This window comes from Motacilla alba, chromosome 8 (assembly GCF_015832195.1).
Source record: "Motacilla alba alba isolate MOTALB_02 chromosome 8, Motacilla_alba_V1.0_pri, whole genome shotgun sequence".
Lineage (NCBI taxonomy): Eukaryota > Metazoa > Chordata > Aves > Passeriformes > Motacillidae > Motacilla > Motacilla alba.
In genome coordinates, this window is record NC_052023.1 from 18099419 (window position 1) to 18124397 (window position 24979).

Consider the following 24979-nt stretch of genomic DNA (forward strand, 5'->3'; position numbering starts at 1 on the left):
TCATTAGTGCCTACCTTTTTACTTACAGTTAATAGACCCACTGAAAAGAGAAGTCATGAAAATAAGTTCATGTGTAATAAATATTTTTCAGCTTTTTGGTTGTGGTTTTAAACAACAGTCCTGTTAAAATTTATGCATTTAAATCAAAGACATTGCATGTTAAACCGAAGTTACAATGTCACCACAAATGGTATGTTTTTGTTAATGGTATATCTGCCACATGAAACAATTGCCAAATCAAGGTCTATACTTGTGTGACAAAATTAAAAGCTTCAAGTACATCTTATTCATGAATTCTGGTATTTTTATCATTTGGTAAGTCTGTTCTCAATACAGAATTGCTAGTGTTGGTTATAGACTGTATTTGACAAGAGGGAGTGTGGGTTTGTACAATGCTGCTGTCTGGTGCAAATCACAATATGCCTCCTCCTGAGTAGACAGCTGCTGCAGTAATGTCAAGAAGACTCCATGTTACCTTCCCTGTGGCTTCTCCAGGTGCTAAAATGCCTGAAGGAGGTAAAACTTATACAGATGTTAGCATCTGTAGCAGAATAGGGCCCTTGTTGATTAAAACTTGAATAGTCTAACCACCTTTGCAGGAATTAACCCAAAGTACTTGTACACTATGGAAATGACATTTCGTGTTACTGATAGCTTCTTTCTTCCTCCTTGTCCCTCTGTGTTTTAAAATAAATGATCTGTTTCTTCTATTGGTAGGAACTCTTGACCTGATTTTTTTCTATATTGTCAAGCTATTGAATGCAGTCATACTTTGAAAATTAAAACTATTCAGATTGAACTATTTCACACTAGAATTAGATATACATTTGGGGACTACAGCATTCACTTTACAATCCTGATACATATCATTTAATACTAAATAGAGTAAATGAATCTGTAGGCTGTAACTTGCCTGCTGGATGGACATTACAGCGGATGTATGGTCCACTCCTCTATGAGCAGTACACATAGTGCTCATTTTAGAAGATCTGGAAAACATCTCTTTACTCAGTGTTGTAAGAGATGTCTGTTTTCTGTACTCTGGGACAAAGTTTCTTATGCTACTTTACATAGCAGAGGGTGAAGCACCAAAATTTGGTTCTGGAAAAAATGGCTGAAGAAGGATGAATCTTATGTGTAACTGACCCAGAAATGCAGCTCTTGCTATGATAGAGTAGGATGATGCATGTGAAATTTGTGAGGACTGGCTATGTGAGAATTGCATGTGGACAATTCCTTTCCCAACTAAGATGTACTAAGGATATGAAAAGTGTGTACAGTTGGAGGTAAATAGCTGTCCAGCTTCCAAATTCTTTCTGGTAGCATTTTGTGGTAGAGGTATTTTCAGGCAAGCCTAGTTTTAGGTTTTAAGAGAACCAATTTCAGGAGGAACTTTTCTTAAGTCACTTCATGTACTGAAGGTTACAGAGTCCTATGCTGTCTGCATATTCTGTTAACTGGCAGCAGCTTCCATTTCATACATCTAACTGTGACTTATATCTGGGCATATTCTGGTTTTTGTATTTCCTTGTTTCTTGTTCTTTATAATAGTTCTTGATAAATGCTTAATGTTGAAATCTGTATATTACCTACTCATTTCTGGAATGGGGAATAACTGCATTGGTTTCCTGCAAACTTGTTAGAAACTCATGAGGATGTGCCTGCATGCCACTAACCAGTATAAGTGTTTGCATGGTTTTGGACAGCATTTAAGATGTGCATGTACCTATTTTAGAGAGACTTACAAGGACCAGTGATTTTTAATTAGCTGGTAGGGTGCTGCTCTTCTGAATGTGGCAGTGCAGCACTGCTGTTGTGCTGGGCACTCGAGGTAAGGGACCGTCGTTCAAGTGAAAAGCTGCTCACGTGTAATTCCTGGGTCTGCTGTGGTTTGGATCTGGGAACCTTGAGAGCATCCCATAAGCATCCTCTGCTTCACCAGGCTTTTTCTGGAGGAGGGGAAAGCTGGCAAGAACTTTCTGTTGTGTTCATTCTTCTAATTTTTTTTGTTTACACTAGGATTGATACTTTAAAAGGTGAGAATAAATTCAAAGGGCAGGTAGGCTTTCATTATGTATTATAGACCAAAAAAATGTGTTGGTATGTTGGGTGGTCTTGTTTGGTTTTTTTTCAACCAGAATATAAGTCAAAGTTTTAGTTTACAATGTAGCTGCTGATGTTAGGAACAGTTCAAAAAGCGCTGAAAATTTAGCTTCTTGCATTTCTTCTGCACTACATATAATGTCATGTAATTTGAGGCTTCCCTACAGCAGCTTCACACTGCTCTCCAAGGACATTCTTGGAGGCTTTACCCTCTCTTAGTGCAAAGTTTCACTAAAACACAGACTTTGCAGCTTGCTGGGTACTGCAAGTTTAAAGCACCCCTGTCACCTAGCTGGCTGCCTGTAGGCTGGAAGTACTTTGGAAATTGTAGCACTAAAAGGCAACTTTCAGGAGGGACGGGTGGTTACAGGCAGAAGGGCTTCTTCTCTTGAGTTAAGTTGCCTTTTGGCAGTATGGCTCTGTCAGGAAGATGTGTTTAACATGCTGGCTAAAAATAGGGGAACTCTGAGGCCTATCATCCCTGAGCCGCTGTTAATACCACAGATGGTTTGATTTAGATATTGCTGAAGTATTTTGAGGGAATTTAAGTCTCGTTAGCTGGAAGGGTCTTGTTTCCTTCTAACAAATTCCCTTTTATTGCATAACTTTGGAGTCATTCAATAGAACTATTAGGCACCGTAGTCAAACTTCAGTTTCACTATGTGCATCAGACAAATGGATGCTTTATATGACAGGTGAGAGTGGAGGTTTCCTTCAGCATAGTTTCTTTTCAAAGTTGTTTATTTACAGACTGCAGCCTCGGGCTAACACTAATGCTTTTGTTAGCTACCGATTTATGCTAGCCCCGATCCAAATAAAACATTTGGTTTGTGCATTCTATTTTAAACAGATGTACACATGCTTGCTCCCTTCAGATATACTGTATTTTATCAACGTGAGGGATCCTTATTTCTTTTATTACAGTGTGTAGTGACTACTGAGAGACAACAGTATAGCAAGAAGGTTACCCAACATTAAATTCAGACAAGAATTGATAGTCGACCATTCCGAATGTCTTCAAAGTGTTTCATACAGCTGGAAAACATTTGTGTTACTCTGTGGAAAGAAACTGTGAATATTGTTTGGAGTCCCAATAAACTGAAAAAAAAATGACAGCTTCATATTAATACTGTTTCTGATATGTTTGGTGATATACTTGAGCAGGTTAAATAATTTTATTCCATGTGGTAATCACAGTCTACAGAGCACTGTTTTGTTCAGTATATTTTGAATGTAGTCTGCTAATATGCATTAATCTTCAGGTTGTTTTTTTTTTAAACTATCCTAGCTCTCTGAGCCCCAGAACTTAGATGTAAAATAAAATTATTTAATGTGATGATGCATTATGTACACATGCTAAATTACACCTTATTTTCTTCATGAAACTGATGCAGAACCTACTAGATACTTCCTGTATGATTGCTGTTGCAAGTTGATCAGACAATCATTAGGGGAAAGATACTTCAAAGAGTCCTCTGTAGGATTCTCATTAGTGTGAGAGTATTTTCTGTATTGCAGTAGTTATTGCTGTACTTAGATGTAGTGGAGGACAATGTAAAGTGAGCTGAATATTGTGAATGTGTAAAGATATCCAGTCTTTCCCGTTTACCAGTAATTTCAAAAATAATTTGTGCTTTTTGTTTAAAGAACCATACAAATAAGACTACTTAGTTTTCTGAAAGTGTTAAATACTAAATATGAATAGTCAGCAAGCTCACCATATTAACTGCATGGCGAATTTGTTGATTCTCTTGATGCTAGTAGGAATTACTTTGGGATATCAGTAGTGATTAATTCCCAGTTTCAGTCCCATTAATAATCATCTGCTGTTTGCTTTGCTGGACCTGTGCAGGTCTTGATGCTCAGCTAGCCCGTAGTCTTTTTTTTTTCTTCCCCAAATCTGATACTATTTCTGCCTGCAGGAGCATGGGCCAAGGCTGATGGGTTGGCTTATTAACCCCGGTGCATCTCCTCTGTTTCTTTATTTTCTTTTATATACTCTTCACATGTCAGCATTGAAACGACTCCCACCAGCTGGAACAAACACACCCTCTGGAACAACAAATACTGCCAATGACAACGAACCTTCCACTTGCTGGATCAATGCTGCCAAAGGCATTCAGAAATGCTTCAAGAAAGGTATATGTACGTATGTAACTGAAGACCTTTGGAAAGCTTTAAACACTAGTAGTAATTATTATCTTTATTGTATGCCCAAACTTATTACCACAGAGAAAATGTCTGTCAGATACCCTTCTAAGAATACTGACTGAAAATGAGCAGTGGGGATTAAAAAAAAGAAAAAAAAAAAAAGAAAAAAGCCTGAGATGGAGGTATTTTACTTTTATAATCATAAAATCAAACCAGGCACAGTACAGCTGGTATTTTTACCTATGATAGCACTCAGTAGCCTGTTTGGAACTAACTGATGTACTCTGAGCTCTCTGTGGTTCAGAAAAAGAAAACCCAATACTGTTTTTAGTATGCACTGACACCCTCTGTTCCAAGACTGTTAGTGAGGCTAAACATTAACTCCTTAATTGTGAACTATTTGCTAATGCTCCATAAGCAGTGAATGCTCCTCACCACATTTGAAACATGAAAAGATATACCATGGAGCTGTTCATAAAGCCACTGCTACAGTATTTTAAATGTATATATTTTGCTGAGGACTGTTCAAAACTGTAAAGCATATCGATGTATCTTTAAGACAGTCGCAGTGGGTTGATGCCACAGTGCAACAGTGATATTTATTGACTTGGGGAAAGGCTTTAAAGCAATGTGCAAACTAGTGAAGAATAAGACCAACTGCAAAAATTCTGATTCCTATCCAACCCCCAGGTCCCTACAGCAAAATGACTACCAAAAAAGATGCCTCGACAGTTCTGGTTTCTCCCAGCTGCCAAATGGCTGATGCATTATTACTTTCCACACTTCAAAATGAAAGGAGACATTCTGTTGCTATCATGTATATATTTTCAGTTAAGATTTTTGTTTTAGATATATTCTTCCTCAAAAAATAGGACATTACTGGAGGAACAATGTACATAATTTGATCTAATTAATGGAGTACTTCTTTCTGATTTCAGAAGATACAGCAGGATTTTTTTGAAAGGCTGGACATGCTCTCCAACCAGACAGAAATTGCATTTGATTACTAAAACTACAATGCCATAAATGTAGCACCTACAGAGAAACTTTTTCAAATATCTCTAGTATACCATAATATCTCAAAATTAAAATGTAAAATCCTTGCAATGAAATGACATCAAATACATTTCACAAGACAATTGTCGCATACATTCAGCAAGAGTTATTAGCTGGCACGCGAAGACTTGGAATAATTTCCATTGCACTTCCATCCAACTGTAAGCTTGACGCATTACCTTGGAAGAATGCCACATTTCCCGCTGTGCTAAACTTACTGAAACAAATAGGAAAGCAGCATTGCTGTGTTACATCCCTGCTTTACTATTGTGTAATTGGACCACATTACAGGAACAGCACTTTGTATTACAAACATTGAGTTACCATTATCAACTTGTGGCTTCGTGCTCCCAGCACAAAAGCAATGAATTCTTGTTTTACATCAAGAATTAAATGAGTATGATAGAAAAGAAAATATTAAGAGAAGTTGCATTTCAAGGCTCTGTTTTCAGTTTTAGTTTTAAAACAAAATAAATTTTATGTGTTAGGACATTGTTATACTGGCAGGAGAAACAATAGTTAGCACTCCCAATAGCAAAAAGATTACTCAGATTATCCCAAATTAAAGACTTCATTCACCCGATGTACCCAAATAGAATAAAGGAATAAAAATTGATCATAGAAGCAGGGAGTTAGTTTTACACTTACTGAAACAGGTCTATTTCAACTAAGAAAAAGGGAAAAAAACTCATTCTGTATAGTCCCTGCTGGTTAAATGCCTTCCTGTAGTGAAAAGGAAAATCAAGGATTTCATCTGCAATTGGGTGAAGACTGGGTCTCTCTCCTCTGAGAGAGACCCACTCCTCTCTCCTCTCCATTTCCCTATGATTCTGCCCACAGAAGGATTTGTGCCTAGAATGACTACATGTGTAATTGCAGAAGACACCTGAAAATGACTGTGCCTATGAGCAGTGTGGCCCAGAAGCAGAGGGTTTCTCCAACACAACAGCTGGCATTAAGCCTGGCATAGCCCTTCCTGTAAAGTGCTTATTTCAGCTTACTTCTAACCTAGTCCTGTAGGCCTGAGCAACCACCATGGACACGCATGTTCCTGAAGCTTCCCTATGTCAGCTCCCCGTGCCAGCCACGCCAGGGACAGCACGGAAGCGCTCACCTGCCTGGGCGCAGCAGCGCATCCCCACCCGGCACGCACTGCCCTGCAGCCCTCGCTCAGCTGGTACCGGCCTCAGGAGGTGACACCAAGCACCTTCCAGGCAGGCTGTGACTGAACACATGACTCCAGGCAGGAGCCATTTGTGCTCCTCTAAGTAGCCAGAGAGAAGCCGTGCCACATGCTGCTCACTGTGCAGCTGCCACCTCAGCGCAGGCTGAAAGATCCACTCAAGAAACATCTTCTGTTTAGGCTACTGCAGCCACACGGCCAGCGGTTCTCAGCCATGCTGCCACAGCTCTCTTTAGTGGAACACACTCAGTGCAGCCAGAATCTCTTTTAAATATATAACCATTCCTGGTAAAGTATTTTTAAACAGCTCTGTATAGTTCTTTAATTACAAGAACAATTCCCACCCCAATTAAATATTTAATCTGAGAAGCCACAAGGGGATACCCTTCAGGACAGAAGAGGGTTAACAGCACCAGCAGTTGCCAGGCAAGCAAATTCGCAATGGGAAGGCAGAGGGGTGGATACTGTGAGGCACAGCCCAACATGTAACAGCCAGCCAAGCAAGCCACTGTAGCTCCCTGGGAACAGAAAATATTCTGCACGTGCTCAAGTGTATCTTCTCTTCATTAGAAAAGCACAGATAAGCAAGAAGAGGTACTAGGAAAGCCACTTTTTGCTCAATCAGGAAGATATATCAGGTAGGATAAAGAGAAAAGTTATTTTATAATTTTTTTTTCTATTTTAAAACATTCCTCAAAGAGGGTTTTCTTGTCTTTTTGGTAATACTGTCAGATATCAATTTAAAAATATTTTTCTTCATTTGTCACATTAACATTTACAAAGGAAATGCTTGGTTAATACTAATTAATGACCACAATTGTGGAAAAATCTTCAACAGGCAAAATAGCAGTAAGAAAAGTATTTGTGGCATTAATCAGTACCATTAAACACCACTATTTGATAGTAGTAATAAAAGTAATAGTCTTTATAAAGATAGTAGCTGTAATGACTTCATAAAATTTAAAAAGTACTATATATAGTAATAGTAATCCCTAATTTTTAATGTGGCAATAGTAGAAATATTAAATACTATTAAAAATAGGACTTTAAAAAGTAGTCATACTATTTTAAAATAACTTACTTGTTTTAAAAGATTATTGTATTGTAATAGTATCAGGTAATAAATCAAGTCTTTTGTAAGTATTCTGATGAAAATCACATTATAATTCTTTCCATTCCATTCCATATACAGAACAACTATTAAAATTCATTTGAATGGGTGCAATTCTATGGTATTTAGAACATTTCAGGATTCATTTTACAGATTTTTTTTTTTTTTTTCTTCCTGGGGACAAATGAAACACAAGAAAACAACCAACAAACCACAAATCACCTTAATTTCTGGTGTTGGACCAAACCAGAACTAAATGCTGAACAACCTAAATACACTAAATACATACAAATTGAAGCCTTCTGCAAATGCCTGCTCCAAAAAGAACCTTGTCACTACCAATACTCTGCGCACCTTACAAAGCACACCCTAGATAAGCAGACCTGGGCATTCAAGATGGCAGGAGATATCACTCCAGAATAGGTTGTTCCTTTATTCTCTGCCACAACTCTTATGTTTGTCTCTGTAAGCAGCTTCTCTGTACAAATTGTTGCCTGTGATCTTAACCTTTCTCAGTCCTAGAGATGCCTCGAGATTTAGCAGCCTTGCCTTAGGCACTAGCAATGAAATTCTCTGGGTGGTGTCCTGAAAAACCTAAAGTGGTCTAGGGCTTAAATGGCTGCCCATCAACTTTTCAACAGCCAACTCCAATGAAACAGATTCCTATGTAAAGTATCTCTGTTCTGAAGAAATAAGGAAGGGAAACTGTTTCTGTTAAATTTCGTATCTAGTTAGTTAAATGTATGGTACTGATTCCAGTGTATCTTAACAACTGTCTCTCTGAAAAAAGTCCAAAACACTTTACAGTCTCACTTTCAATAAACAGGTTGATTCCATTAGAACATTAAATTTAGATAATCTTTTCTTGGTCTCCCAAACAGCCTCAGGTAAATAAACAGGATTTAAATTCAGAAGTCTACAGGGGAAGGACAGATTAATTTTGATGGAAGGTAAATATCTTAGGGCACAGCTGGACCCACAGTTGAATCTCTGAAACACCCTCAACCCCAACATACAAAACATTTCTAGTAAAATGGATGGTTGCTCTTACATCCAAAAACCACAAGAGCCAGTATAATATAAACCTAGAACCCTTGAGAGGCAGCAAAAAAACTAAGTAGCAGTAGCTAATAATAGTCATTGTAACCAAGGGGTTCTAAACACATGTCATGGTTTAACCCCAGCCAGCAACTAAGCCTCACCAAGCCACTCATTCACACTCTCCTGATGGAATAAGGAAGCGAATTGGAATAGTAAAAGTGAAACCTCATGAGCTGAGACAACATCAGTTGTGTAGGTAAAGCAAAAGCTGCATATGCAAGCAAAGCAAAACCAGGAATGCATTCACTATGTTACACTGGCAGGCTAGTGTCTCAGGGAGAGACAAAAGACCATTCATTACTCTGCATGTCTACCCCACCCTTCTTCTTCCCATACCTCCATACCTGTCTGGGATATCCCTTGGGTCAGTTGGGGTCAGCTGTCCTGGCTGTGTCCCCTCCCAACTCCTTCTGCACTCTCGGCCTCCTTGCTGGGGGGTAGGGTAAGGAACAGGAAAGGCCTTTACTCTGATCAAGTGCTACCCAGCAATAGCTAAAACATCCCTCTGTTAGCAACACTGTTTTCAGCACATACCCAAAACACAGCCCCAGAGCAGCTACTGCGAAGAAAATTAACTGTATCCCACCCAAATCAGCACACCACCATAATCAGAAAAGATAATTATTACCTGGCAACAGTCAACATACAATAGAAGGACACACTATTTAATAATGCAAATTTCAATGAAGATTGTATTTTTTTCTCAAACCCTTAGCTTTGCTTTGTATCCTGAACTCCAAAGGGAATGTACTCAAAGACACCCATTGCAACAGAAAGTCCAAGGACAACACAAAGGAGGAAAAAAGATTACACTTTTTCAGGCTTTTGAGAACTACAGTAAATGTCTGAAAAGAAATAAGTGCAGATATATGTAAAACAGCATTTGTAAAGACAGACTGGTTTCTGACTGTAGACAAAACTGTAGGAAATGGCCTTTGTTAAATACATGCGGAATGTGGTACTCTCGGTGGGCTGGCTACAGATTAAACTAATGACTTCTAAATAAAGCAGCATGAGCTTCAACATCTTCCACTAAAACATCTGACTTCTTTGCCAAAGCTGCAACACACCCAGCTTCTGTATACATACCCAATTTTCATTATGGTTTAAAATGGTAACATGCAGCCTTCTACCTAAACTATTCAAAGCCCTGCAACATAAAATCAAGCATCAATAATCTACAAAAAGCCATGGCTCAGAACAAAACCACCAGAAAATTTTCTTCACTCATATCTGTACTGTTTTTTTAAACATTGATATTTCATGAACCAAAACCTTTTTTGAAGTGTATAGGCTGGTAGTCCATACTGTATACATTGTCAGTCTAGCAATTCAGAACATGTTTTCCTGAATGCTAATGGTAGCAAAGAACACATTTCAGAAATCTTTTCAAACTTTGCATTTTAAAAAATAACAAAGAGGGAACCCATGGAGTGGACTCCAAATTCTGTAGTGTAATTTTTCTACTCTTGTTTGCACGAGTGGCTGTTAGTCACTGAAAGGTACGATGCTGCACCCCCTGCACGCCACCTTTGGAGTCTTTGTGGTAAACCATCTGTCACAGTAGTTTTCAAAATCTCTTTCACCACCAACATCAGAAAACATCTCCTGCAGTTTGTTAAAAACCAAATTTTGACTGTTATCCAATTCTTTTCTTTAAATCATAAAACTAAATTGTTCAAAACCAAAACTAGGCTCTCCTCAGTGGAAGTGACACAAAGTAGGTGGTTTTTTCTTCTCCCCTCTGAAATATTTCTTGGTAATACTACACACAAATACAGAAAGATTGTATTTACCATACTCAGAACAGATACAAAGCAAATTTTGGTCACAGTAACACATATAAAAGAGCATATGAGAAACATACAAGATTTTATCAAAAATGTTCAGGTAAGATGCTTCCAAAAGCACATTTCAGTATATCAACAAAAGCAGCAATTATAATGCAGTTTCCAAACCTGCAAATATTACTTATTGTGCTATTTTGCTCACAATGCTTCTGTTCTATATCCATGTACACATTATATACACTACAAGGAATAATTCAAACCTCTGATGTAAAGTAACTGCAAATCTACATTGCCAATTGGAATAGCAAAAAAAAAAAAAATCAATACCCTTTCATATTTGCCATGCATAAAAATAATCAGTGAAAGCTGTATTTGTCAGTTTATCCTGGTTAGGTGACTACAGGAACATTCAAAGGAAAACAATCTAGCTTATCTTAATCTCCTCCCCTGTAACATCTAAATAAACCAGCCTATCACTGGACCAAAAATATATATAAGTCATAAATTAAAAATAAAAAATTAAATGCAATACTTCAAACAAGGGATGCGCAGCAATCAGCTGACAAACTTGGAAATTCATTTCAATTTTAAAATTTCTGGGCAAAGTATTACAAAGCTGACATTCAACAGAACAGTCTATCACAATCAAGCCCAAAACAAGGTACTTCATAATTTTCTTGATTTACACTTGAAAAATATATATAAGGCCATGCAGTTACATTCTTTAGTGCAGAAGTGAAGCATTATCACTAGTTCCACAAAATTTTCAGCGACACCTGAAAAAATGATCTCAACGCATGTCAGAACTTTATTTTTAATTGCAAAATGAAATATGAAGTTCTTTAATTCTCCACAGAAATGACAAATACAATGCAAGTTATAATAATTTTTACAAAAATAATTACAATAATGTCATGGATTCCTATATATGCTTGGTGTTACAGCTCTGCAGCATCTGTCTATAGACAGAAACTATTCCATCGTGGCCAGATCTGAGCAATTCATCTCAGGCTCTCAAAGGGTGGCTAGTGGGTGACTCAGAAGTTAGTTAGCCAACAAAGAGCATGGTAGAATTGCATGGGCACAGCGTAACAGTGCCTTGTTCACGCCACTAATCAGCTTCTAGCACATAAGCAGCTTGGTTAGTCATAGCTATCCTTATCCAGGGCAGCCTTGCACTGTGAAGGCATATGGCTAATGCTTCGTCAGTGCAAGTGATGTTGGCAATCTGTTTGATCTGTAATGTAAACTAAGAATGATAGTGAAGTTCTGATTTCAAAATGGCACTCAAAATTAAACTCATATTAGCCACATGGGTTTTCATAATGGACGTACTATTAAAAGTTCTCAAGTGCTTTAACATTCTGCATGCATTTCTGTGCAATACCAAACACAACTAGAAACACTAGCATTTTGCAGCATCTCATCTCCATATGCTATTAATAATGTGGTAAATTTATAAAATTGTGAAGATGCATATATAGAAAATAAATTCCAAGGGGAACAAGTTAAACATTCCCTCAACTCCACCGTTTTATGGGATTTTTTGTTTTCACTCTGAGAACACCTCTGCAGCTAATTTTTTTAGGAAATATCTTTAAGCCAAATGCAGTCTAAATAAGGGTCTAAATCAATAATCCAATCAGTGGCTTACCTAATTAATATGTTCTCTGTGGCAGAGGGTGTTTGTTTCTTGGTGCTGAGATAGATATATCAGAGGAACACAAGCTGGTCACCCAAGACACAAAGTGTTTTGCAGTTGGAAGCAGCACAACAATTTTAAATCCAGTCACTTGTATGCAGTGACTTGCAGTCACTTGCTTTTCCCCAAAAAGCAGCATTCAAGTGATTGCACTGGAGATAAATGTAAATATAGAAGAAGGCAGAAGAGAAACTAGGATTTACTCCCTCAGTCCCAAATAAATGCACTAACACAAGGCTAGTGGCTACTTTCATAGCGTCATTAAGTTTGGAAAACATCCCTGAGATCATTGAGACCAACCTTTGACCAAAAACCACCTTGTCAACTAAACCACAGCACTAAGTGACACATCCAGTTGTTTCTTAAACACTTCCAGAGATGGTGACTCCACCATTTCCCTGAGCAGCCTGTTCCAATGCTTGACAATCCTTTCAGTGAAAAAATTCCTCCTGATGTCCAACCTGAACCTTCCCTGGCACAGCTTGAGGCCATGCCCTCTTGTCCTATCACTGTTTGCCTGGGAGAAGAGACCAAACCCCATTTTGCTAAAACCCTCCTTCCTTGCAGGCAGGCATAGAGAACAGAATATTCTCCTGTGAGTCTCCTCCTCTCCAGACTAAACCTCAGCTCCTTCAGCCACTCCTCACAGGACTCGCTCTCCAGATCCTTCCCCAGCTCTGCTGCCCTTCTCCGGACTCACCCCAGCCCCTCAGTGTCTCCCCTGAGGTGACGGGCCCACAGCTGGGCACAGCTCTCCAGGTGTGGCCTCACCAGTGCCGAGTACAGCGGCACAATCACTGCCCTGCTCCTGCTGGCCACGCTATTCCTGATGCAGGCCAGGATGCCACTGCCCTTCTTGGCCACCTGGGTGCACCTGGCTCGTGTTCAGCTGCTGTCAACCAGCACCCAGGTCCTTTTCCACTGTGCAGTTTTCCAGACACTCTTCCCCAGCCAGCAGCGCTGCAGGGGTTGTTGTGACCCAAGGGCCGGATCCGGCACTCCACCATTTTGAACCTTACGCCATCGGCCTCAGCCCATCAATCCAGCCTGGCCAGATTCCTCTGCAGAGCCTTCCTGTCCTCCAGCAGATCAAGGCTCCCATCCAATCTGGGAGTATTTTGCAAACTTATGCACTTTATCCCCCTGACCAGATCATCTATCAAGACAATAAACAGGACCAGGCCCAGTACTGGCCCCTGGGGACCAGCCGCCCGCTGGATGCAGTGGCATTCCCGAACACTCCGGGCCCGGCTGTCCAGCCAGCTTTCAACCCACCAAAGGGTGCACCTGTCCAAGCATGGGCTGCCAGCTTCTCCAGGAGAATGCTGTAAAGTATTGAAGGCTTTACTGAAGTACAGAACTTTGGAATACTGGAATTCACTTCAAAGGCTTCTACCTTCCCAGCAGGATTTCTTTGAACAATCTCTGGGACCTGGACCAGGACACCCAGAAGCCTTTACTGCTCTTAATTCACCTTCCCTTTCAATTTACCTAAGATTGGTCCTATCTTGCAGAATAGTTAAAGAACAATACAGGAAAGCAAAAACACATTTAACATGACATTTTCATTTCATACTTCATGTCTGTGTTTCTCTAACTTTAGAGCTCTATGATGCTTTTTAAAATGGGAAAACCAAGTTGCCTGACTCAGAACCCAAATATGAACCCATATTTGCCAGATCTCAGGCCAGAGCCCTAACAAATTGGTTACTACATGCTTTGTAGTTTGCACTGCAGAACTGTTTTGTTTATATGTTTAAATTTCCAGCTTTTACTATGCAAACTAATGAATACTCGTGAAACCTTGGAACTTCTTACACTGCAATTTTCTTGGGTTTTGCCCAGTCATAGAAACTATTTGTCAAATACATCTGAGAGTCTAGACCATATTAAAAGAAGCCTGATTATTACTAACCCCAGCTTGCACAGTTGTCAAGACAACAGTGAATATCATCATTAACAGAAACTGTTTCTAGAAAACTGGAAATCACAGTTGAAGCTTCACTCCCTTGTTCATATTATCTAAAACCATATGCAACTATATGAATGCAAAAAAAAATTCTAAATGAAATTTGGTATCTTTTATACTATTTTAAACAGATAAGCAAACTTTCCTTTCCTATTTCAAAGTAGAATGAATATGTTTCAATTTTCCTTTAATAACAAGAAGACTACACAAAAATACTCAGCTTTAATTTCGACTTGCAAAGCTTTCACACATACTCAGTGTTCACAAGACAGGCCATCTCCATATCCACCTACGAGTAGGACCCATTTACATATTACCACCTCTCCAGCCTTGCTGATTGCTCACTGCCTTAACCCACCATGGTGGCTTACCAACTCAATTGCAACCACGTTCCAAGTGCAACATTAGAAAAAGTATGGTTTGAAATGCTATGGCTTCATTTGTCTGACACCAGGCTCATGAAATGTACACTAGACAGGGGCCTGGAACACATAGTAACATATATACAGCATTCAAAATCTACCAATCTACCACCAGCAATCTACTACCTACTGAGTGGTGACACTCCAAAAGGTTGGGCTGCTGTTGACAGGCTGGAGGAACAAGCCTGCAGAAACCACATTAAAAAACATACAAACAAAAACCAACTAACAAACCCACCATGAAATCCTGCCCCCAGGGAAGAGCAACCCCAGGCACCAGCACAGGCTGCAAACAACCAGCTGGAAATCAGCTTTGCAGGAAATCCCCTGGGGGTCCTGAAGGACAAGATGAACCATGAGACAGTCCTTGCAGCAAAGGCCAGCAGACCCAAGGCTGTGTCAGGCACAGCATTACCTGTATGTTGAGAGTGGAGAGTCTTTGCTGCCCAGTACTGACAGGACAGTTCTGGAGTGCTGTGTCCTGTGCTGGGTCCCCCAGGCCAAGGGAAACAGGGATGTACAGGAGGGAGCCAAGCAAAGGGGCGCTGAGGTGATTAGGGGACTGGCATGTCTGTCATGTGAGGAGAGGCTGACAGACGTGGGGACACACAGCCTTGAGCAGAGAAAGCTCAGGGGGGAATCTTATCAAAACATTTAAATACCTGATGAGAGGAAATAAAGACAACAGAGTCAGATTGTTCTTAGCAGTCCCCAGCAATAGGGCAAGAAACAACAGAAACAAGTTGAAGTGGAATTCTGTTTAAAAAAAAAGGTGGGGGGGGGGGAGGGTATTGGCAGCTTTTTTTGTTTCAGTTTTTCTGTTGTTTAATGTGAGCATGTTTGCCTAGACAGTCTGTGAAACATCCATGCTGGAAGATGTAAAAAACTTTGTTGGGCACAGCCCTGAGCAACCTGCTCTACTTGACCCTGCTCTGAGCCAGAAAGACAGCCCTGATCAATGATCTCCAAAGCAGAGTATGCATCAGACAAGCCACGTCAACGTGGAAAGAAAATATTTTCTGTGCAATTAATAAATGATATTTTTTTCAATTAAGTAGCCTTTATGTCATCTTTATCTTTTCTTTTAATTTCCATTCTTGGGTGTGTTCTATAAGGCATATAAAATATTAGTATAGGGGCAATACATGTACAAACACACAAATACAGTGGATACATGCTCAAAAACATTTTGCTGGTATGCAATCAAAAAATGCAGAGACCACACGTTTAGATCATCTTCAACCTCCCAATTTCATCAATTCTCATTCTCTCGATGACAACAATGAATGCCTGTACACAGAATGAACAGATTCAGCAGGAAAAAGAATTTCTGCCTGATGATGTCTACTGCTTTTTGAAATTTGTCCTTTTTAAACTCAGAAACTCAGTAAACCTTATCTTAGTCATTAATTAACATCTAATTTGATATTAATAACTGAGTTTGGATTCCTGCCACACTTCTCCCTAAAGTTACCTTATAATTTGAGGGGGCAGGGGTATCATTACTGTTTGCTTAGTTTTAAGCAAACTTTCCCAGAGAAAAGCCTACTCTATATGCAGTCCACATTCACATTCACCACCTATGAAAAGACTCCCAGTGTCAGCACTCAGCTACACCACTTCCTGCTCCTCAAATACTTACCTCCTTGTAGCAGAAAAACCAGTCTAAAAGCTACTTTAAAATTCTAGATGAAACTTTAGAAGATGAAGCTTTACTGATCCAGATTTTTCACAGTGATTGTATATTAAAAACAAATTGAGCTTTGTTTAATGAAATAACAAAGTGCTCTTACTTATGCAACCTGACATTATAGGTATATAGCTATATTTTTCTGACAAGTTACTACATAAAATACCCAATTAATTTATCATATACACATTCAAGGTAAGCAAGAAATAGTCTGTCCATTTATAAGCTCCAATTCAAAAAACTAATGGATTTTTATTGTTTACTTCAGCTTTGAAGCTGCATTAAAATATAGTAATAAATAAAACATTTGGAGTACATTAACAAAATAAGCAAAACATTAACTGAATTGAATGCTTTATGGATTTTATGTGCAACCACAAGTAAATCAAGTTCTTAGAATACTACTCTATATACTGAATAATGGCAAACTACTATCAGCTCATTATCTCATTCAAAATCTAAAATAAGTGTAAAGTAGAAGTAGAGAAAGTTCATAGGCTTTGTGATAATTTCAAAACCCTTCAGAAAGTTTATTTTGCATACATCTACATACATAAACAAGAAAGATAATTTTCATGTAGTCCTCAAACTGAATACTGAAGAGCTGGAAATAGAACAAGACCCTTCTTGGATATTAGTATTTGTTTATGCAGAGCACAGAGATACTCATAGACTAGAAGTGTACTGAAACCCATATTAAATTCGCCATTTTTCTCAAAGATGAAGCTAAAATGGAAGGTCTCGTTCCAAACAGGAGCACTGGGAAAAAGTGTTCATTGTCTTTCTCATCTGGCAGACCAGTAGTACCACTCTGGGAAATCAGAGAGGATTTGGGCAGACTGCCCACTCAACTTAAGGCTCATCTGAGATCCACATATATCCACTTAGCTATCCAACTAGGATTTTTTTGTTGCTGTTGCTTTCATGCCCACATGATTTTAGTGCTTTTGTGCAATGTGCAACCCTCTCCACGAGCTTCCCTTACCCAAAGGAGGCAGGTACCTCATAATACTGAGGTCAGCAAATCTATGCCCTCCCATGCCTGGTCCAATGTCCACTCTTGTCATGGAAAGGAAAAGTGAACTTGAATCTATAAAAATGTACCATTTGAATTACATATAATAGTACAGATAATCTTGGGATTCAAACAGAAAAATGCAAACACCCAGTAAATGAGGCGACTGAACAGCAGTTGAAAGAACTGTACAACCTTAAACAAGGGTCTTTTACACACATTTAGAAAAATATGTACACCTACATGCAGATACCTCTCTAAATTAACATTTTGCACCTTTCATATGGCACTTGAGTATGTTACAAAAACACACAGTGGTATAAATTTAGTAAGTCAGATATTTTATCTCAAAATAAAAAATCAACTAAGGAAACAACCAACCATACAATACTGACTGTAATTAAGAGAATTCCAGCACTGCACAATATCTGCCACTCTTCACAATCAATAACTATTTCTCAGAATGGCTTGTACACTAGCAGAAATAGCCAGGATACAAATTTATGAGATAGTAAAGTGCTTTTGCACAGCAAAGAATCACAAGAATCTTCTAAACAGGCTTTGTAACAGAAACATGACCTTTGAAATGCCAAAGCTCCCCTTGCTATTCAATGGTGATCACCAAAGAGCTGGCAGCTCCCAAGTTTTTAAAATATTATCCCTGCTGAGTCATGTATTGCAAAACATCACAAACCTGAATACTGTTACTGGACAGCAGCAACTTGAAATCCAATTTGTTGGAAATACTAAAGGTAGCATCATTTGCCAAAAATTTCCCAAATCTTTACTTTAAATCACTTTCCATTTACTGACACTAGATGCAAGATTTACGTACACAAGTGAGCGACCACGCTGGGAGATAACCCTAAACACACGAAGCAACACAAGCATAAAGCAAAAATCACTATTAGAAAGGTGAATGCCATTGTTTTTACAGTTATTTGCAGCACTGGTAGTTGAAGTGTTCACAATACTTGTAGGTAAGAATACCTTTTCAAACAGTCAGTGTACATGTGAAGAGCATCGTGAACATAATTCATGCAAAGCAAGTCATTCACACGCATCCATAAATTTAAATGGATAACGGACACAGTTATCCATTTATCAAAGCAAATAGGTGTATTTATTTTTATAAGTAGATTCTTAGGGGGATTGTTGTTTTTACTTTTTACTGCACTGGTTCAAGTGTAAGAACTTACTCTGAGATCAGGCAAATGAGATGAAGCACTATGTTTGCATCATTACATTTTACTATCCAATTTCAAAACCTTTAAAAGTGAAGCTTATATAATTTCCTGATCCACAGATAATACTATAAATAACATCTTCCTGATTATTCGGTGAGTTACTTTAGAAAACCTGTCTTCAATTCCACCACCTTCTGCATATTAATCACTCCCTTTTCCAGGCACTTTATCTGGCAGGACTTTGGAGCCCTGTACCCAGATACTCTGCAGTCCAAGTAAGGATGGCAGAAAATTCATCTTCTGACTAATTTTAACCTCCTCTAATAAGTTTTAAGCGCAACAATATGATATTAAATAAAATATACATCTCTACAACACATAAAGGACCAGACAGATTCTTACATTCCATTATCAAAACCAAAATCACCTAATTTTGGTAATAAAATCAGAGTACACAGGAACTACATACATAAAAATCAAATTCAATTTAAAGCAAATACAGGTTTGTTCAGACACCATTGTACAATTGCTTTAACACTTACAGAATTTAGATGAACAATATTTTCATTCACTCACAGTTTAGTATAAATATAAAGCAAGGCACCCCTTAAGCATTTTAAATAACAAATTAAACATTTACATTTTTTACTGTGCAGTCAGGCTTAACATTTATGCAGCTTCAAAACCAAAGTACAGCCTCAAGGGAAGCCTCTCCACTGACAAATTAATACCTTAGAGAATAGAGCTGAATGGTGGCAATGAACTCATTTGTTCCCCCAATAATGAAGAATGACTCTTTCTTTACCACATCTGTGACTGTTGCTATGGTGACCCAGACTTACCTCATTGCTTCTCGAAGTGCTCCTCGCTCACTAAGAGTCGTGTGCTTGATGTCATCAAAATTATTTTCCAGTTTCTCACAGTTCTGCAACAAACGGACATACCCATGGTAAGGCTCTTAAACAGTTCATTGGACATGTATTAACAGTATTCAGCATCACTGAAACAAAACTGATTTATATTACGTTACCTCAAATTATGCATTCTGTTTTAATTACAGGGGAATCATTAAAAAGACATTGAGAACTCTGAATTAAAGTAAACATGAATCTTATTATATGGCTGTCATGGAAATCATCTTATAAATTTTCCATAATTAAATTTATAGAATTTTTACTTTTTCTATTTATTTTTTTTCATTTATCTCTGTGTGAGGCTACAATGCCACTATAGCACACAAACAGGAGAAGAGAAGCCTAAATGAGCATTTTTATTATTATTATTATTATAATAAAATTTATAAATTTTGTCCCAATAAAACAAGCAGTGTTGTTGGCACAAACCAGTCATATTTAATTCCTATTTAATTTTTAAAACATAATAGAATTGAAAAGCTTAATTGTTTACAGACACCTCAACCACAATGTTTCTTCCACATTAGAGCTCACCAATATTTCTAAAAGTAATATGAAACCAACAATTTTGGCACAATAAATGAAGTAAAACTTTGATATATTCTGTAAATTATTACTAAATGTGTGACTGGTTCCATTACTTCAGAGCACTGATGCTTTTCTTCTGCTGCCACAAAGACAGTAAAATTGATTCAGAAGATGCTGGGAAGTGCAGTAATTTGTGTCTGTACAAAGTGAGTTGGAAATATCAGCGAACAAGAATTCTCTAATCATCTGCATCTTCCATAGGATTTTTATATTCTCTTGAGACTTCATCAATACAGGAGGCTTTTAGGTTACCCCTGTTCTACACAACAACTTTCTCCAATACCAAAAGTTACCTCTGGGAGGCATAATTTTGCCATATGGGTTTAAAAGAAACAAGTTGCAAGCAGAACAGTTCCTATTGCTAACAACCTCGAAGGCAGGATTGCCAGGCTCTACATGTAGTCATAATTTTAAAGACATTATGGGTGCTATTATTTGGTCATATTGCTTTCATAGTATTAAATAAGTGAATTAATTTTTAAGACCACATCTTAAAACTATACAACAAGAGTTACCTATTGCTTTTTCTCATTTGTATTGATTCTTTATTTTTATAATAACATTCAATCTGAGGCTACAAAAGCATTACTGAAAAGGAAATTATTAGATTCTTATAAATGACCTAGTAACATATTTTATCTTGTCCAATTAACATTTAAACTACCCTTATTTTTAGATAAGATTAGACCTTTTAATACAAAGTTTTAATGCTTTAGCAATACATTTCTGAGCAGAAGAATTAACAGAGCTACACATATTTGACATATTTTGACATATTTTTTCTCCTTTGTAAAAACTATGCATGCCACAGTAAGTCTCGTCCCACAGTTAAAGTGACTGTTCATTTGTTTGCTTATATTACAATCAGTTGTCCTTTGCACAGCAAAATCATACTTGAAGAGTCAAAGGGATTGCAAAAGAAATATGGAAGCTGTACAATGAATTATTCCATTAATCAGATCAGCATACACTGACCTTCAGCTCCAAGCATAAAGGCAGGCTAGTCATTTAAAATATATAAAAGAAATCCAAATCAAGGATACTAATAAATGGAGGTTTCTCAATTCATCAATACCAAGATGCAAGTACCTGTGCAAACAAAATTAAACTTCCCATCCTCCAGGAAAATAGAAGCCAGAGGAAATATAATTTGGAATACTGCTCCAAGAGCCAATGTTTTCACAATCCTGTGTCACTAGCACCTCACTACAGGTTCAGAAAATCTGAGCATCACACCATTCATTCTTGACCTTGTGATATAAAGCATGTAAAAATGACAGATGATCCAAAGCACACAGATTTTTATCAAACACAATACTAACTCATCTCAAGATTGTACAAGTTAAAATAACTGGCCCTGTCCATGTAGAAAATGCTGAAATAAGTTCAGTTACTATTTGTCTATATAGACCATACTGTGTTAACTGGCTGAAGGACAACAAAGGCAGCCCATATCTAAAGAAGATGCTGTGATCATTTAGCCTTACACACAAAATACTCAATCTCAACTATAAACTATATACCCAATATAAAAATGACCAGATAACCCAGAACAACAACAACAAAAAATTACAGACTCAAAGAATAGATACTGTACCAATTCACTTGAAGATGATGAACTTACCCAAGAAGATGAACTTACTTCTACCATTTCTGAGAATTGTTTCTGTACAGTATTTTTCTCAGCTACTTTCAGCCAAATAGCTCTCATGCAAAGTACAGTAATTGGAGAGCAAACCATAGAGTCATTGAAGAAAATGAGCTAAAAACTGAGCCAGAAGCAAACTCAAGAAGGAGAATGATCTCATAGGACCGTGTCATCAGTTACTACATTTGTACTGAACAGGAGAGTAAGCAACTGCAGATCATACCCACTGCTTTTCCACTCATGCAAGCATGCTTGATCATCTCAGAGGAAGGAGAAAAGGGTGTCTGAAATTCCAAACATAAGCACAGCTACAGGTGCATAGATGGTGCTTGATGTGTCTGAGTGTCAGCTCACATGCAATATTATAGATCATCTGAAAGGGTATCAGTTTCTGAGAAAGGCTTGAAATGAAACTGTAAGCATGAGAATACTCTGAAGAATATGTCTGGAAAATGAGGAAACTTCAGCAGACCATGACCGGGGTGAGTTTCACATTCTGAAGTATTAAATCATTAGCAAAAACTGAGCTCATTCTATTATGCATGCTACCAAAAATTTCATATGCATAAGCATATTGCATAGGGCAGTATATTTTGGCCCAAAATACATCACAATAAATTTAAGTCTAATGAGCAATTCAAGCCCAAGGTGTTTCATTTTGAGCAGCAGCTAAAGTAAAAAAATCAAAATGCAAGCAATGAAAAAATTGCTTTTGGTGGCTCACTGCCAAGTGATTTTTTGTGAGTATAGATACAGTCTAGAACTTTTAACTCTGATTCAATAATTATATAGCACTGTATATGTTATCACTGCTAGCAGATCTATAGTTCTGCATGATACTAAATTAAATATCACCCTTGAGAAGTTTGGGAAGAAGCCTAAATACAGAGTTGCAATTAGGGACATGGTCATCATAAGTCAAAATACTATTACATAGAAAAAAGCCACCTAAGTCTAAATACTGTTTCTTACAGGATTCTGGGATAAATACTTTGAATTCTTTCAGTGAAAAAGCAAGAGCAGGAAGTATTTCTATTTTATCTATAAATAAATGGCTTATTTATCATATGAGATCTTAAGCTTCATGACAGCTAGTTAAAAATGGAGATGTGGACTGGATATTCACAACTATCTGTGGCATGACACATAGCAGATTGGTAAAATGTATAATCAGAAATGAGAAAGATGAATAATGAGTGTATGAAGATGAGGAAGAAGGAAGATTAATTAACAATTTGAAAAGCTCTTCCTCTCATAACCACAAAAATATGACTTTTCCCTGCTACAATTTATTTCTGTTAATAAAATAAACTGCAAGCTTTGGGGGCAAAGACTATGTGCTCACAATTCTGTATTTTCAGATATTTTAAGTGACAAGTCCAAAGTACTCTGACATTGGTTGAAGAAACCATCTAGCTCAAGCAAGAATAGAAATAAAGAAACCCTCAAGGTTTTAAATAAAAACCTAGGATATTCCAGCAAAAGTGAAGTCACACTCTTTAAAACCCAACTCTCAACATTCATCAGCTCAGCTTTGTTGCCTGTGTTTTTGTCTTGAATGAAAAAGCCCTCTTTGTTGACTTACTGGAAAAGGAATTCTTCATTTGGCCCTTTGAGTCAAATGAAGAATCTGGCAGAAGTAGCCCAGAAACCAACAGACTAGCACAGCAGTCTGCTGTCTGCTCTCACCACTGAGGATGTCCCTAAATGACAAAAGCACTGCTGCCTCTGCCACAACAGGAGTAAGAGTCTTTCTTGGAAGACCATAACTCAAACTTGCCCATTCTGTGATAAAGTAGGGCTAAATATGACCCCACTCCCATTGAAATCAACCATAAATCTTCCAAGCATCAAAACAAGAGTGGCATCACACTAAGCCATATCCTGCTACTTTAAATCCATCCTGAAATACTTCACGGAAGACTTTCAAAATTACAGATAATTTCTCTACACATATTTTGAGATAGTTGAGAAATAAAAATCTTTTGCACTGACAATAGTGTAAGACCTATTCTAAGGCAGCCTGCATCACTGGAGTAGATCACTTATCCTTGTTGATACACTGCCAAATTAAAAGCCCTACTTGAAATACCATCTCTCTTCTACGAAAGAGGTTTTTAAGGTTACTACTACAATTGTTGAATTCTCAGAATTCATTGCTTCTGCATAGGTTTTACAAAATTTTCTTAGAAAGCTTGAGTAAATCTCACATTTTTAATGTCAAACTTCCTGAGTATTAAACATAAGGAATGTACAGCAATTGAAAGACAGAACAGCTCTCACCAATTCAGTTCAAATTCACTCTTACTACTAAAGGTAAAACAAACTAATTTTCCCATTTTCTTCTTTATAACCCATGAGAAATGTTCCTAGAGTATGTTGTGTCAACACACATTTCCTACTGTTTATGCAGACAAATTTAATTTATTAATTTATTAAGTGTATTTGTACTTAAATTTCTGAGTCCTTAAAATGAGACAACCTGGTCCAAATTCTGAAGGATTTACTAACTCACTCTGATATTTTAACTCATTATGTTTAAGGAGGTAGGTTCCAACAAGAGATTACCAAAACTGCTGAGGACCTACAAAATCTACTGTAAATACCTACATCCAGGACAGATTCAGCAGGAACATTCCCAAATATTGGTCCAAAAAGTCCTTAAAACTTCAAACTCCACACATGCTGCAAGGGGGACCACATCAGCTAGCTCTTTTGAAAATGCTGGCCATTCTATAGAAGTGACCTCCTTTAACAAAATAGTAACAAAAAAGGTGACTATTTTCGGGGGACTGTGTAAAAAAGTCTAGAATGCTGATTTTCACATTGATCTTCTTATTGATAGATATGAAGTGTTAACACAAATAATCACTTATTCCAGAAATGTGAATTATTTCACCAGCAGAAAACTTCAGAAATAACGAACTTGTGGTTATAAACCTATAGCAACACTATAATAGTAATCCAAACTGTAATATATTGCTGCAAGGATAATTATTAAGGGAAAACACAGCTGACATTTTCTGATTTATGCACACAATCAGAGATGGAGTCCAAGGACTGTGACATAATTATCTTCATGCTAACAATTTTTGTAAATCTCTTGACAGAATTTTAGCTAATTTTAAAATGCCTTCTGAAGATTAGCACTTAAAACTGTTGGGGAAAATAGCACAATTTATTAGCAAGGGTATAATTGTAAACCTTCCAAATACTCATTGTGAATATCATTTAGACAGTAACTCCTGCTTTAGCAGCTGGTATATAAGACTCCAGTTTATGGAATCTTGAAACAACAGAGAGAGTAGAATCTAATTAAACAGGATTACATGCCAAAGAAAAATATTAA

General features: G+C 37.6%; 1 protein-coding gene across 1 annotated transcript in view; it reads right to left on the reverse strand.

Moving 5' to 3' along the window:
* Nucleotides 1–24979, reverse strand: part of DPYD (dihydropyrimidine dehydrogenase) — a 337889-nt gene that overhangs the window by 271944 nt on the left and 40966 nt on the right. The window contains exon 3 of the mRNA XM_038144404.1: nucleotides 19323–19405. Within this exon, the coding sequence (XP_038000332.1) occupies nucleotides 19323–19405 (83 nt within the window). The remainder of the gene's footprint in view (nucleotides 1–19322; nucleotides 19406–24979) is intronic.